This window comes from Trachymyrmex cornetzi, unplaced genomic scaffold, assembly GCF_001594075.2.
Source record: "Trachymyrmex cornetzi isolate Tcor2-1 unplaced genomic scaffold, Tcor1.1 scaffold299, whole genome shotgun sequence".
In the NCBI taxonomy this organism is placed as follows: Eukaryota; Metazoa; Arthropoda; class Insecta; order Hymenoptera; family Formicidae; genus Trachymyrmex; species Trachymyrmex cornetzi.
The window spans coordinates 2,542,979-2,557,018 of record NW_017297680.1 but is presented as its reverse complement, the minus strand read 5'-3'; the positions used below and the strand labels follow the sequence as shown (position 1 = coordinate 2,557,018).

Here is a 14,040-nt window from a genome sequence, read left to right as displayed (position 1 = left end):
GTGTGGCCTTATATTATTTTATTTTTACTATATTATTATGATAGAATTTTAGAAATTAACTTCAGACATAAAAACTCATTCTAAATAATCTAAATACTCCTGTTATATGTATTACGAATACTATCGCACGCTAACTACATTACGAGCGCGCTCTGAATACGAGCCAAAGTTTTAAATTTTCCAGTTGACGTAACGCAAACGAAATACCGGAAATGTCTGTTCCTTTCTTGCACAGGTGTTTATTGTCTATCGCTTCTGGAAAAGCGGAAGACCGATTGGCCATCTCGAGTTATTCCCTAGTGCGATCATGTGCTGCGCGCAAAAGCCAATGAACATTCTGCGCAATTCAGAGTAATTTAAGTTTTATAGCGTATTCGATTACTGACTCGACCCGACTCCGAGTCAACAGTCTGTTCTTTTTAGCTGCATTTCTTACACTTAATTTAGCTCTTCTTTTGCAGCTAAACAGAACAGACTATTGACTCGGAGTCGGGTCGAGTCAGTAAATCGAATACGCTATTATTCGCGTTGCTTCAAATCTTCAAAAATTCTTACATTTAAAACAAGATAACTATATATTTGAGCGATGAAGAGAAAGAAAGCAAAGATATCGAGTGCAAAAGATACAAGCAACAAAAAAATACGAACGAATTTATATATTCGGGCGTTAAAAAGAAAGAAAAAGGAGATGCTGAGTGCAAAAAGTGCAAATAATACGAACAGATCTCACAGGGTAAACAGATTCACGTCGTTCGGTTGGTATAGAAAACTTGTGCATTCTGGTGCATTCTAGACTTGGCGACACTGCTCCGCTCGCTGATTCGTGATTGTTGCCGCTGGTGCGATTTGCGAATAGACGTTCATCCTTCTCGTTCCTCATCCTCTGCGTGACACGAGTGATTCTCGCGCTGAACTCCGTACGATTTTGATGTTCCAGATTTGTCTCGCGATTTTGCACGTGTGTTTAATCCCGACACCTTCCTCGCAGGCGTGTCGGTTCTCGTGGTGAGTCGGTGACACACGTTAAACGTGGACGGCAGAAGGCAAGTTCGAATCGAGCGGAGGTCGCCGGAGGTACGGGGTCCCGTATTCCTCGAACGCCCACCGTTTCGTCACGTCGGCCGTTGCATCGCGTCGCGTCGCGTCGCGGCCGCGCCGCGCGTCATCCGCCGCGCTGACTCGGCCCACCGCGGGTAATCGCGCGAGGAGGTCATCAAACGAGAGGGGCCTGGCCATCTTGGATGAGACATGTCACTTTGGAGTAAACGTCAACGGCATAGTGTTTACCATACCATGGATGCCCTTGCCGGCTCCCTCTAATAACGACATCATCTGAGACGGACACGTCCGTTTGTCAAAGTTGCTCGCGGTGGTGTATCCTCTCCGGAACGCGCGGACGTACTTCCAAGTGGTGGCTCATCGTGGTACCTGTGCTGCACGATGAATCGCGGTGACGGGCTGGTGCAGCGACGACGCGTGGTGAACAGCGGCGGCAGCGGCGCCGGCGGCGGCGGTAGCGGCCAGGACGGCCCGAACGCGGACCTCGTCGGCCACAACGACAAACTGTCCGGACAAAGCCCGGACACGGATTGCTTGTCCCAGAAGGATCTCAATTGCAATCCCACCATCGACGATGACTCTGATAAGGAGACACGTCTCACTCTCATGGAGGAGGTCCTGCTGCTCGGTCTCAAGGATAAAGAGGTTTGTTTATGCCCTAGAAATCTCTTTCTCTCTTTTGTGAATTCCTAGACCAATTCGCGTTTGACTCTTTGTCCTCTTTTTCATAGGGATACACGTCTTTTTGGAACGATTGCATAAGTTCCGGATTAAGAGGATGTATCTTAGCAGAGCTTGCCTTTCGGGGTAGAGTAGAGCTGGAGAAAGCTGGTATGCGTAAGAAGAGTCTGCTAGCTAGAAAGCTTCTTTTGAAAAGTGACGCGCCTACGGGAGATGTACTATTGGACGAAGCTTTGAAACACTTAAAGGACACAGATCCACCTGAAACTGTACAGAGTTGGATAGAATATCTCAGCGGTTAGTTCCTTTATTACTGTACTTATGTACAAGATATTGGTCCTAAAATGTCTCGCATGATTACAGGAGAAACATGGAATCCTTTAAAATTGAGGTATCAGTTGAAAAACGTCAGAGAACGGCTAGCAAAGAATCTTGTCGAGAAGGGGGTTTTAACTACAGAGAAACAAAATTTCTTACTGTTTGATATGACAACTCATCCTCTTACTGACAACCTTGCTAAAAGCCGTCTCGTGAAAAAGGTAAATTATTTATTTTCTTTGTATTCTTCTATGTGAGAGAGAGAGAGAGAGAGAGAGAGAGAGAGAGAGAGAGAGAGAGAGAGAGCGAGAGAGAGAGAGACTACTTTTTGGTTATCGATACAGTGAGTACAAAAAGTGTTCGTAAAGAGGAAATTATTATAAAAAGCCTTATTTATAGAAAATAAATGTCAATTAGCGATTTTGTACAATGAGTTCATTCTGTTCTTATATAAACAAAAGAGTTTCGTCTATTCTTGATCCTAAAAGCTAAATTTCTCGACTGTACGAATACTTATTGTGCAAAATAATTTTGAAAAATATACAGACTATTTTATTCTTTGTTAATAAAATGTTAATTAATGTTTATTTTTAAAAGTTTTTTTTAAGATATCTCCTCTGTATGAGTACTTTTTTCATTCTCTGTATATAATGTGCTTATAGAATAAATTGGGGAATTATTAATTATATTTCAAAGCTGAAAGGACTCCTACAAGTACAAATACAGACACAATATAGATATAGTTTGTGCATGTAAATTCTTACATGCACAAACAATTTACTTTGTAATTTATATTACTTTTCTGTATTTGCACTTGTATGAGTCTTCCAACCTTGAAATATATATATAATATAATTCATACATATGTCTCACGCTGATAATATTTATATATTTACTATGACTATCACTAGTGTAATAACTGACTTACCAGATCACAAATATTATTATCATTTATAATAAAAGCTCGTTAGACTTTATCAAATTTTTTCGAAAATAAGTGTTTACTCAGAAAAAAGACTTCCTAACTTATGACTAGACATCGGATTTTTATGCAGATATTTTTTTGCAGATATGCTCAAAATATGCAAATTTACACAAATATGCAAATGTGCACAAATAAATATGCATTTTTAGAATGCTTTTTTAATAAGACAAATTTCTATTTTGATGTTACTTTCCAATCTGCTTTCTTAAAAAGTATAAAATTGCATAAGAATCCAATGTCTACTTATGACCTATTCTCTCATATAAACTGAATAGAAAACTTCTCAATATTTGAACATTCATTTCAATTCTCTGTGCTTAATGTTATAATGCTGTTATGTTATCCTTTACGGAAGTAATATCTTATCTTTATATATGCTTATATGTGTTTATACAGGGTGGTCCACTTAAATCGAACATCTTAAATATTTCGCTTATTTTTGATGATACAAAAAAATGTTTTAAATGAAAATGGAACGGTTTCGAGGGGGATGTATTTTGGTCATGTTGTTTTTTTTCTAGATGGAGGCGTCAAAAAGATATAAAGGTCACCTCCACTTTTTTAAATGGAATTGTATGATTTTTTTTACGCAATATGATTCTTTTAATTATTCTGCATATAAAAATATTAAGGTGGTAATATCAAAAAATCAATAGTTTACGAGATATTTTACACTTTATTCTGGTAAAAAAAACATATCGTTGCTTTAAATAAATATGTATGCAAAATGGATAATTTTTTAAATAAGCAACTATGTGTGTTTTCTTTCCATCAACTGATTCATTTCATTATTTTGTTCGTAAAAGGTACGATTATCAAAAAGTTAATAGTTTACGAGTTATTTAACATTTTAGGCCTGTTTTCTGTGGCTGAACTAGTGTAACTTTTGGAACTTAAAGTGAGATAGACATACGTTTGATATTTGTTTAAGCGAGAAAGAGAGTTCTAGAACAGTCTAGTGCAGGAACAGAAAACAGACCATTTATGTCAATATGTTCCAGAATAAAATGTAAAATATCTCCTGAACTATTGGTTTTATGATATTATCACCTTAATAATACTTTTATATGCAGAATAATTAGAGGAATCATATTATGTAAAAAATCATACAATTCCATTTAAAAAAATGGAAGTAACCTTTATATCTTTTTGATGCTTCCACCTAAAAAAAAACCAACATAACCAAAATACATCTCCCTCGAAACTCTTCCACTTTCATTTGAAACATTATTTTATATTATATTATCAAAAATAAGCGAGATATTTCAGATGGTCGATTTAAGTGAATAACCCATGTATATGCTCAATATTCTACATTGATTATCAGGCATGTATATAAGATAACAGCTCCCTAATTAAATACATGTATATGTATGATATAATTATATATATATATATACACATATATTTTATATAGTTATCTTCTTTGCAGTATGCTTATTACGCATTTAACTTATAACAGAAAAATAATATGTTTCAAGGAGATCTGTATTAAATTATATTTCATATTGTTAATTAAAAATTTAATTTACCAATTAAATCTGTAGCGTTAATTATTTCTATATTTCTAATTAATTGTGCTAAAAGCTATACTTACATTGTTCTTAGAATAAAAAGTAAAAAGTATAAAAGGAGTATCTAAGTATAAACGTATAAAAGTGAAAACATAATGGGCAAGGATAAAAATGCGTTCTACATTTTACATAAAAGAATATATAATGTTAAATTGAGTTATATAATCTATGAATAGAACAATGGCATATGTTACTTTCTGTCTTTCAGATCCAAGAAGCTGTATTAGGTCGTTGGGTAAATGATGCCGCTCGTATGGATAGACGAACATTGGCATTAGTTATTTTAGCTCATGCAGCTGATGTATTAGAAAATGCATTTGCGCCATTGTCGGACGACGATTATGAAGTAGCGATGCGAAGAGTACGGACATTATTAGACCTCGATTTTGAGGCGGAATCTGCTAAACGTAACGCGAACCCGGTACTTTGGGCTGTATTTGCTGCATTCACCAAGTAACAGTTACTAACTCTTAAATTTCGTGGACGCGGAATAGTTTTCTACTATTAAATTCTATTATGTATTATATACAATACTATTATTCTTATACTAATGTGAATAATGAACTTAATGATTTTGCATATCTTTTAGTTGCCAATTATTATGTCAAATAGATATAATTCTTGTTACATGATTCAGACCAAATCCATATTCAACTATATAGAAAATTTTTGAAATGATTCATTTTCGTTATTATTATTTAATACATATTTGATAGCTGAATATAATGAATATTCGTATTTAAATATTATAAAATAATAAGAAGCGTGAATGTATGCCTTGTGCTGGATAGTACTATTTCATTTGGGAAGGAACGATTACATTGCGTTCAACTTCAATATTTCTTGCTCATCCATTGTGTTTATGAATGTATCTTTGTAAACATAATATAAAACGCAAGACACTATGCGGGGTGCCTCAAAATGGATATTGGGCGTGATGATATTGAAGAAATCTGGATTATATGTTTTTAGTCATAATTTTGTGAAATATACAAGTATGTACATATATTCCTTTAAATCCTAACTTTTAACATATAGTATATACATGTGTGCCTCTTTCTTTATGTCATATAGAATTTCGCGTTATATCCGCGAATCGTTTAGATCAAATCGCGTTCCTTTTTAAGTTTAATCAATCTATACATGCATTTAAAATCTTTCTCCAGAAAAGAATTTTAGATATATTTTTAATGTCGTTAATTATTTCATTTATTATGTAGATAATATTAATAAATATGATTTTATAACATGGCTGACCTCGTGCGACATTATGCGAAGTGTCACATTCATGATAATTATTTGACTATCATAAATTTTGTGAGAAATTCTCTGCACAACTACTCTATATCAATGTTTTTCAGAGATTATTATATTGTTGCAATGTCTTCTGGTATATATAAACAAACTGTACTGATAGTGTTACCATGTGGCAGTAAAGTACTCAGATTTTAAATAGAACGATGACGAATGTATTATTGATTATACATATTTTCTATTATCAAAATATTTTTCAGATAAGTGATAATTTCATTGTAATTTGATAGTTGAACCGTCTACATTAGTCCATGTACAATATTACAATCTACTTGTCCTGAGATTATTAAATATAACAACTTTGTGAAATAATTAATTATGCCAGAGAAGCATGTGTGGTCAAACTTCCTTATTTTTTTTAATAAACAAATTTTTTTTTATTTAAATTCAATTTTATTTGTTCAAAAGAACAAATAAAAATGAATTTAAAAAGGAATGTATCTGGAGCATTTTTTAATATTCATAAAAATAAATGATGTGTAATGTCCTATGCCAAGCATATTTTAAAGGCATTATTTGAATTATTTTATCGTTGTTTCAAAATATATTTTTGTAAATAATTATTTAATATTGTAAAAATAATTTCTTAGAGTTCATTAATAAATTGTAATAATTTGCTACTGAACATTATTAGGTTCTAGTGGGTGGAACATATACAGAGTGTTTCAAATGTTTTGACACACCACTTGTGGGAAGCGGACCAAACTGAGTTAAAAACTCACTCTCATTTTGCAGTTTTTGCAATATTTAACGAGATATTTTCTAGAGATTGTCAAATGAGCAGATAAAATGGACGCATAAGACAATTTTAAGATTTTTCACAGAGTTCTTTATGAAATATACCTTAAAGATATTTGTTAAAAAATTCTTAAAAATATTTCAAAGGTATTTTAAAGTTGTCTTAAAATTGCGTAGGTTTTAGACATTTTGGGTAACTAAAAAAAATTGCAAAAATTGCAAAATGAGGTGAGGATTTTTTGATTCAGATTAATCCGTTCTACTTGGTTACAAGCGGAGTGCAAAAAAGTAAGAAACATATATAGGATATATGTATATTGTAAGAACAGCATAAAATGTATCAAATTACTTGTAGTTGTCAAAAAATTATTGTAATATAAATTCAAATATTTCTGTTTATTCTCTTGCTTTCTTGATCACTGATATATTATGTAGATGCATATAAAATGTATAGATATTAAGAATACAACATTTGGAAGTAAATGCTAATCAGTTATAAAAACAAAATGCATTTTATTAAAAAATTATACTTTTTTTAAATTTTGTTTTATATTTTTTTTAATTTTATGTTTTAGTTCTTTATTGAAAATGAATAGGGGAATAAATGGTAATTGCTCAGAGTAATAATCAGAATTAATTTTTAGTTAATATTTTTTCAAATATTTTTAGTTATGATCTGCACTTACTTTTCAAATAAATTTTGTAGGGCGCATTTTGTTGGATTAATCATGAATAGAAAGATATTGGATTACATAATATAGTGAGATATTAAGTGACTTTATAATCACTATTTTACATATAATATTATTTTAGATAAAATTATAACTTAAATCCAATTTTTATGATTATTCGAATTTAATAAGTATAATCTATACTAATGATTATTTTGTGTCATTTATGCTTGGATATAAAAGTAATACTCGTATGTAAAAGTATTATACATACATACATATTCTTTATTTATGGATATTAAAAATTGTTTAATAGAGAGATTGTTTAATGTTATATTAATAAAATACTGTTCCATCTAAAAACGCTTGCTGGACGAGCATATGTTAGCATATAAATCTAGTTTACTTGTAACGACAATAATACTTAAATTCTAATGGATTTAAATTGTTTATTAAAATGTATTGTAATAATTATTATTACTTTACTTTTATTATAGTGATTATAATTACTATGATTACAGTAGCCTTTACAATATAATGAATATATTTACAAGTAGTTAAAGCAATTTTATTCAAAGTTTTGTGAATACTCTAATATACACATAAATTTTGTATTACATTTAATCTTAAAATCCATTGATGGGAGAGCTTTATCGCCACTTGGTAAACTATCTATCTCTTTCATGATACTTTGATACGAAAAATCGAGTACAGTGAAATAAGTTTTACTTAATTATGAAGTAAATGTTTTATATCGCATAATAATGATAAATAAATATTTGCAACTGATACTATGTGCGAGATTTTAAATCTCTTTCGAAATCTATTATCTACAACTATATACATATATATATATATATATCGCATTATTCGCAGTTGAAGTTTTACAATGAAGAACATATCTTTATATCTGAATATTGAATATGTTGATCAGAATCTGTTATAAAACTTAAAAATAAAAAATTCTAACGTATTCTGAAAAAATATCTCAACATACCAATTTAAAAGATTGGTCTATTATTCATTTTACGAATAAGTATATGAACATTAAATCAGATCATATTTGTTGAGATTATATTTTACATTTAAAAATTTATTTATAATTTATCGTGATAAATTTATTATACTTAAAGTATGCAACACATTGAATTAATGTCAAATTATTTAAATCAAAACATAGAAAATTTAATTTCGTATATTTGAATATTTTGTAGATATAAATATAGTATTATATTCTTACAGACTTGCTTTATAATTTTATGTGCACATACGTATGTAATATACCATCGATTAAAATTCAATAAATAAGAAATTATCAACATTTATTCTTTATTACTTCTTATTAAATTTCTCTTTCGATTTATATGTGTAATATATTAATTAAATAGATAGTATTTGATCGTTGATAACAATTGATATGAAATAAGATTGAGAGCAGTATTTTAAATTATAAGAATTGTGTATGTAAGGGCATGTCATAACTTCTGGATAGGCAATAACAGAAAATAGTTATAACTTTAAACAATCACGTAAGAACGTATTTAATTGTAATAAGGAACAACAAAAAATTTTAACACAACAATTTCTTAACACTTTTATTGTACAGACTTTTAAAAAATTAGATAATCATTACTATGTAGTGACAATTTATAAGTATTTATTAAGAGATTATTCTTATCGTGTTTTTATCATTATACTGTATAAATTAGTTACAAATCAGCAGCAACATTTGTATTAATGGCTGAATTTACCATAAGAAAATTGATTTCACACAAAATAACTGTATATATCAAAGTAGTTTACAAAATATAGATAAAAATTTATAGTGTAAAATACTAGAAAATACTTGTAATTAGATATAGATTTTATTTATGTATATACTATAGAATATATATATAGAAATATGTATGGACTATAACAGATCAAATAATTAATATACAATATATGGCACAGAATAAATATAAATACGTTATAAGAAATATAAAGATTTTTTTTATAAATATTATTTCAATATGGATATATTCTCATGCATATCCGTATATATACAAATGTTGTGCTATATGACTTTATATATTTGTACAGTGATAAACGTAAGTAATTACGATTATCGATAATTTAAAGATATTCAATGATTGTTATAATTTAAAGATTTTATTTTTATTTTACAGAACGATCTAGTAATTTAAATTTTGAACAAAGCTGCTTGAATGATGGCATATTCTCCGGTTATCAGTTTATCTTTATGCTTTTCAAAGAATTCAGCCATATCATTTGGTAATCCAACACAAATATCAGATTTCATGGTGCGCAAGCTCAAAATATTCGTAGGTTGAAAATTTCCCAATGTAGCTGCAAAGCTTGTATTGTATTCAAAATTTACATCACCCAGAAGCTTTCTATAATTCAGATCGCCCTTAAATATTACTAATTTAGCATCGGAAAATTGAGCATATATATTTTTCCCTCTTTCTTTCATTTGAGAAAAATCATACGGTCCTGTCCAATAAGGCTCTTCCTGTATAATAAAAAGTTTAAATTATATTTATCATAATTTTACACGATAATCTAAACAGTTTCAGAGGATACAAATTAAATGTACCTTAATAGACCAAATTTCCTGATCCATTAGATTCTTGAATGTTTTACCCAATAATTGTATATTTGGATGATCGTTTAGTGCATTCATATAATCTAACATCCAGAGAAAATCATGAATAGTTGTATCACTCACGTACCATGGATATAATTTTGCGTGAAACGTTATCTTAGTCGTAGGTACAATAGTAACCAAAAAAGCTGCTAAACATAGATCAGTGAACAGTTCATATCCTCCATTATCAAGTACTATATGAATATTATCGTTTTCTTTCATCTTTTTGTTCACAATATCCCACACAACCTCCCAATCATTTACTACTATATTTTGGTTTAAAGACTCCAATATCATAAGTGGATTACCAGTCTGAATAGAAGGGGCTCCTGCAGTTGCAGACAGATCATGTCTGTAAATATAGAAATCATTGTTTATTAACAGCATTATAAAAGATAAGCGTAGAATTAGATAGAAATAGTACAACCTGTTACCCCACAAGCTCAATTTCAAAAATTTCAGAAAATCGTTCTTTGAGTTTTCCTTATTATATTCCTTATTACACAGTATGTCTTTTATGTACAAGGCAATCATTAAGTCCACAAACTCAATGGAGTTAATAAAATCAGTTTGCTTTTGGTACCTAAATGGATCGTAATTGTGCATGGTATTCCTGGAATTGCAAAACGACATTTTAGCTTGTTCTATATGAATTTATGTTACATTTAGTACATCAAAACTTACAACAAACTAATTTCTTGAGCTAATACACGATACATGTAGCATTCGCAAAATAACCACGCTGTATTGAACCATGTGGGTACTCCATCTTCTACACATGTTCTGTACTCTAGATATTTATTCCATTCCTCGGCGTCATTAATTACTTTGGTATTTAAACGCAGTGGCTTCAAGGCTTTGTTAGTAACCATCTCAGTTTTCAGTTGACTTATGAATCCTATGATCTCTTTAATATCTTTTTCAGCATTCTGTAATTCAATAACATGTATTATGTGTCTCAAGGCATAACGGCATGGGAAACTGATTGCTATACACATACACACACATATATCTACTTCTATGAAGATTACCTCACTGTATGTATCTATAATTTTGCTTTTATTCTGGCAGAGTATATCAATAATTTTCGTTAATATCACCGGCAATCTGTCTTTGATTGTCACATGAGCATAACTTCTGTAACATAAATAAAAGATGTCGTGTTTATATCTTTGTATCAAAGGTCAGTGAATTGATAATAAGTTGATAAGCAAAATGGAGTTAAGCAATTCAGACATTACCGCTTATATACTCCAGATAACGGTAAACCGAAAGGAGTAAATGTATCCTGTAAATCCGGGATTCTGGGATCGTTTTGAGCCATCGTATACTCTGATACAGCCTGAACAAACAACAAACCATGAAGATAAAATAAAGTAATAACAACACTAACAACACATAAAATCATGATGAGAATAGAGGAGCAGAATCTCTCATGCGTCGCACATATATCGCGTTTATAAACACACGGCATAATTCCTTTCTTCTGTGTTATGCTATTTTATTGTAGAATTAAAAAATAAAACAAGTATATCTCAAGGAGAACAAGGTTACGCAAACATAATCTTATAAAAACAAGAAATCGTCGCGGCAAAATCGAACTTTAAGCGGTCTTTCGTCTCCGCAACTTATCACGGCAAAAAGTCACCGATTATCACCTTATCACGTTCCGTTCCCACCAGACGTTTTCAGAAGACTGCGGAGGACTACTCATGAACGTAAACACGTTACTACGCGGAGCAGCGCGGACTCGCGGAGTAAACGGCGTGTCAGGTCAGGCGTGTACGTCGACGGTCGACCGTCGCACGATGTGACGCGCAGGCGCAGTGAAGAGGTCGCGTGAGAAATCGATTCCTCGCGCAAGGAATCGATCCTTTCCCCGAACGCGATCGAGTCGGCGGAAAGCGCGTGAACACGGGAACGGGAAAGATAATCGGCCGTTTGTTTTCCGCCCCCCCTTTATTTCGTCTGCGGTTAACTGCGCGCGGTTTTGTGGCGGCTTCTTCGCCGTCGTCGCGCCGCCACCCCGCGGTACGAAGTTTTCGCCCAAAGAAATTTCATCAACGCAGAAAGTTTCCGGCGCTCCGCGACCTCTTCTCCACCGAATCGAGCGCGCGCGTCTAACTCCCGCTGTCACACTTTTGTCCACCGACGCTCGGCGAGCTCGCGGATGCGGATGGATAACGAGATTCCGGTCTGCCGATATCGTGCGCTTCCGGCGTGGGGGAAATCAGGGGAAATCACTGCCTGGTGAGTTTAATTCTGTGGATATAATTATGGGAGCGTTCATCTTTTCTTTCTATTCCTTAGGCCAGCTTTTTTATTCCTTAGCCGATTCCACCAATGTAAGATTTACTTTTTAATTTCGATTTACTTATTGTTTATCTTTTTCTAATTCTGAGAATTAGAACCAATGTAAAATTAATTTCAATCTCGATTTAATTTACTTTTTATCTTTTTTTAAAATTCTTAGAATTCTTAGAATTATAAAAAGATAAAGAGTAAAGTGAACCGAGATTAAAATTAATTTTACATTGGTTAAATAGATCTTGAACGTATTCAATATTATAAACCCATACAATGTCGAAGCTTGCGACAACATTGCTGCAATGTTTGCAATGTTATCGCAATGTTAATATAATATTACTGGAACGTTGCAATGTTGCTGCAATATTGTTGGAATAATCTGTATTGCATGAAACATTATTTTGTAAAAAATTTCAAACTGTCAATTTGATTTTCTTGATGTTACATCTACAAATTTGGATATTCTTATTAAAATATACTTTATATTTTTTTATTCTTTTTTATAATAAGCCGTATGTTATGGTTCCTTGAAATTAATTAATGCCTTTCAATTAATAGAAATTAAATAGATCTTGTATGTAGACTCAGGGTCAGTAATTGTGCTACAGATTTTGAAGGTCAGTTTCAGAGGATTAACCCTTCATTGACATACCTCCTTTTTCGATCCTTTCTGACACACTGGATGGCTCACACCCAGAGCAATGTTTAAACAACTGACATTCTTATTTAAAAAATCCAATCAATATGAAAAAAATTATGGGTCAATTTCAAGGTTTATAGAATACATTCAAATAGTTTTTGATTAAAATTTCATTACAGTTTTTGTGAAAAAAATTCTTGAATTTAATGAATAGAGAAAAAACGAGTAAAATCTTTGAAAAATTGTAACTTTTAAAAAATTCAATATTAAAAGTTAAAAATTTACAGAATTGTTGTTCAGATATGATACTTCGAAACAAAAATTAGTTTGTAAGTTGGTTTTGGATAAAGGTTATTTATTTTGCATATTGAATATAGGCTAATTTGGAAATTGAAAAAACAGAGATTTTTTAATAAACATTATATGTTTTACAAAATAAAAGAAAATTGAGTTTCAGAAAGTTAAAATAATAGGTCTGTTTTTTATTGCTGCACTCTGAACCAGTGCAATAAGTTAAAGTGAAACAAACGTAAATTTGTTTCACTTCAACTTATTGCACTGTGTATACTAGTTCAGAAAGTGCGGCAATAAAAAGCAGACCTAATTTTGTTGGCGGTTCACACTCAGTATGTTAACGAAGGGTTAAACGTCACTCTGAAAATGAGCTGTTCGCGATCGCATTGCATTTTTACTATCCGCGAAGATTTGTGGAAAAATTGTAGGTAAACAATCGGCACGTGACGCCATGTGACTCCTCGTGAATTCTTTTTCTGCGGGAATTTATTCTCTGAAGGACAATCTTGATATTTGTACCATCGCATCCCAACGAACAGCGGACATCGGGTACACGATAAATGAATTGATTAGCTTCCGTGAAAAAGTTTCGCTCGCGTTATAGCCCGGCGGGACGCTCTATCACACTCCCCCCCCCGCTTGGCAAAAGTTACGGCGCTGATACGGGCGCGCGGGATGTGCAGGAGAAAAGTAAATTCGAATAAGGCGGTCAAATTGTTTCGTTCCCGCTGCGCGACGCGCGCTTTTTGCCGCGGGGGAACCAAAACAGGAAACTCAGGCGATAATTCAGCTACAGCTGCACGGCGTTT

General features: G+C 32.1%; 2 protein-coding genes across 2 annotated transcripts; one reads left to right on the top strand and one right to left on the bottom strand.

Annotated features, from left to right (window-relative positions):
- The first annotated feature begins 756 nt into the window (after positions 1-756).
- Positions 757-5,275, top strand: sau (Golgi phosphoprotein 3 homolog sauron). Its single transcript, XM_018509349.1, has 4 exons — positions 757-1,704; positions 1,791-2,037; positions 2,104-2,279; positions 4,826-5,275. The coding sequence occupies exons 1-4, from the start codon at positions 1,441-1,443 to the stop codon at positions 5,072-5,074; spliced, it is 936 nt and encodes a 311-aa protein (XP_018364851.1). The 5' UTR covers positions 757-1,440; the 3' UTR covers positions 5,075-5,275.
- Positions 5,276-9,398: 4,123 nt separating this feature from the next.
- LOC108762427 (putative protein-glutamate O-methyltransferase) lies at positions 9,399-11,731 on the bottom strand. Its single transcript, XM_018509422.1, has 7 exons — positions 11,649-11,731; positions 11,232-11,332; positions 11,022-11,127; positions 10,675-10,919; positions 10,418-10,603; positions 9,940-10,342; positions 9,399-9,855 (listed from the first exon to the last, which is right to left on the bottom strand). Exons 2-7 carry the CDS (start codon positions 11,312-11,314, stop codon positions 9,523-9,525), a joined length of 1,356 nt encoding a protein of 451 aa, XP_018364924.1. The 5' UTR covers positions 11,315-11,332; positions 11,649-11,731; the 3' UTR covers positions 9,399-9,522.
- Positions 11,732-14,040: the final 2,309 nt, after the last annotated feature.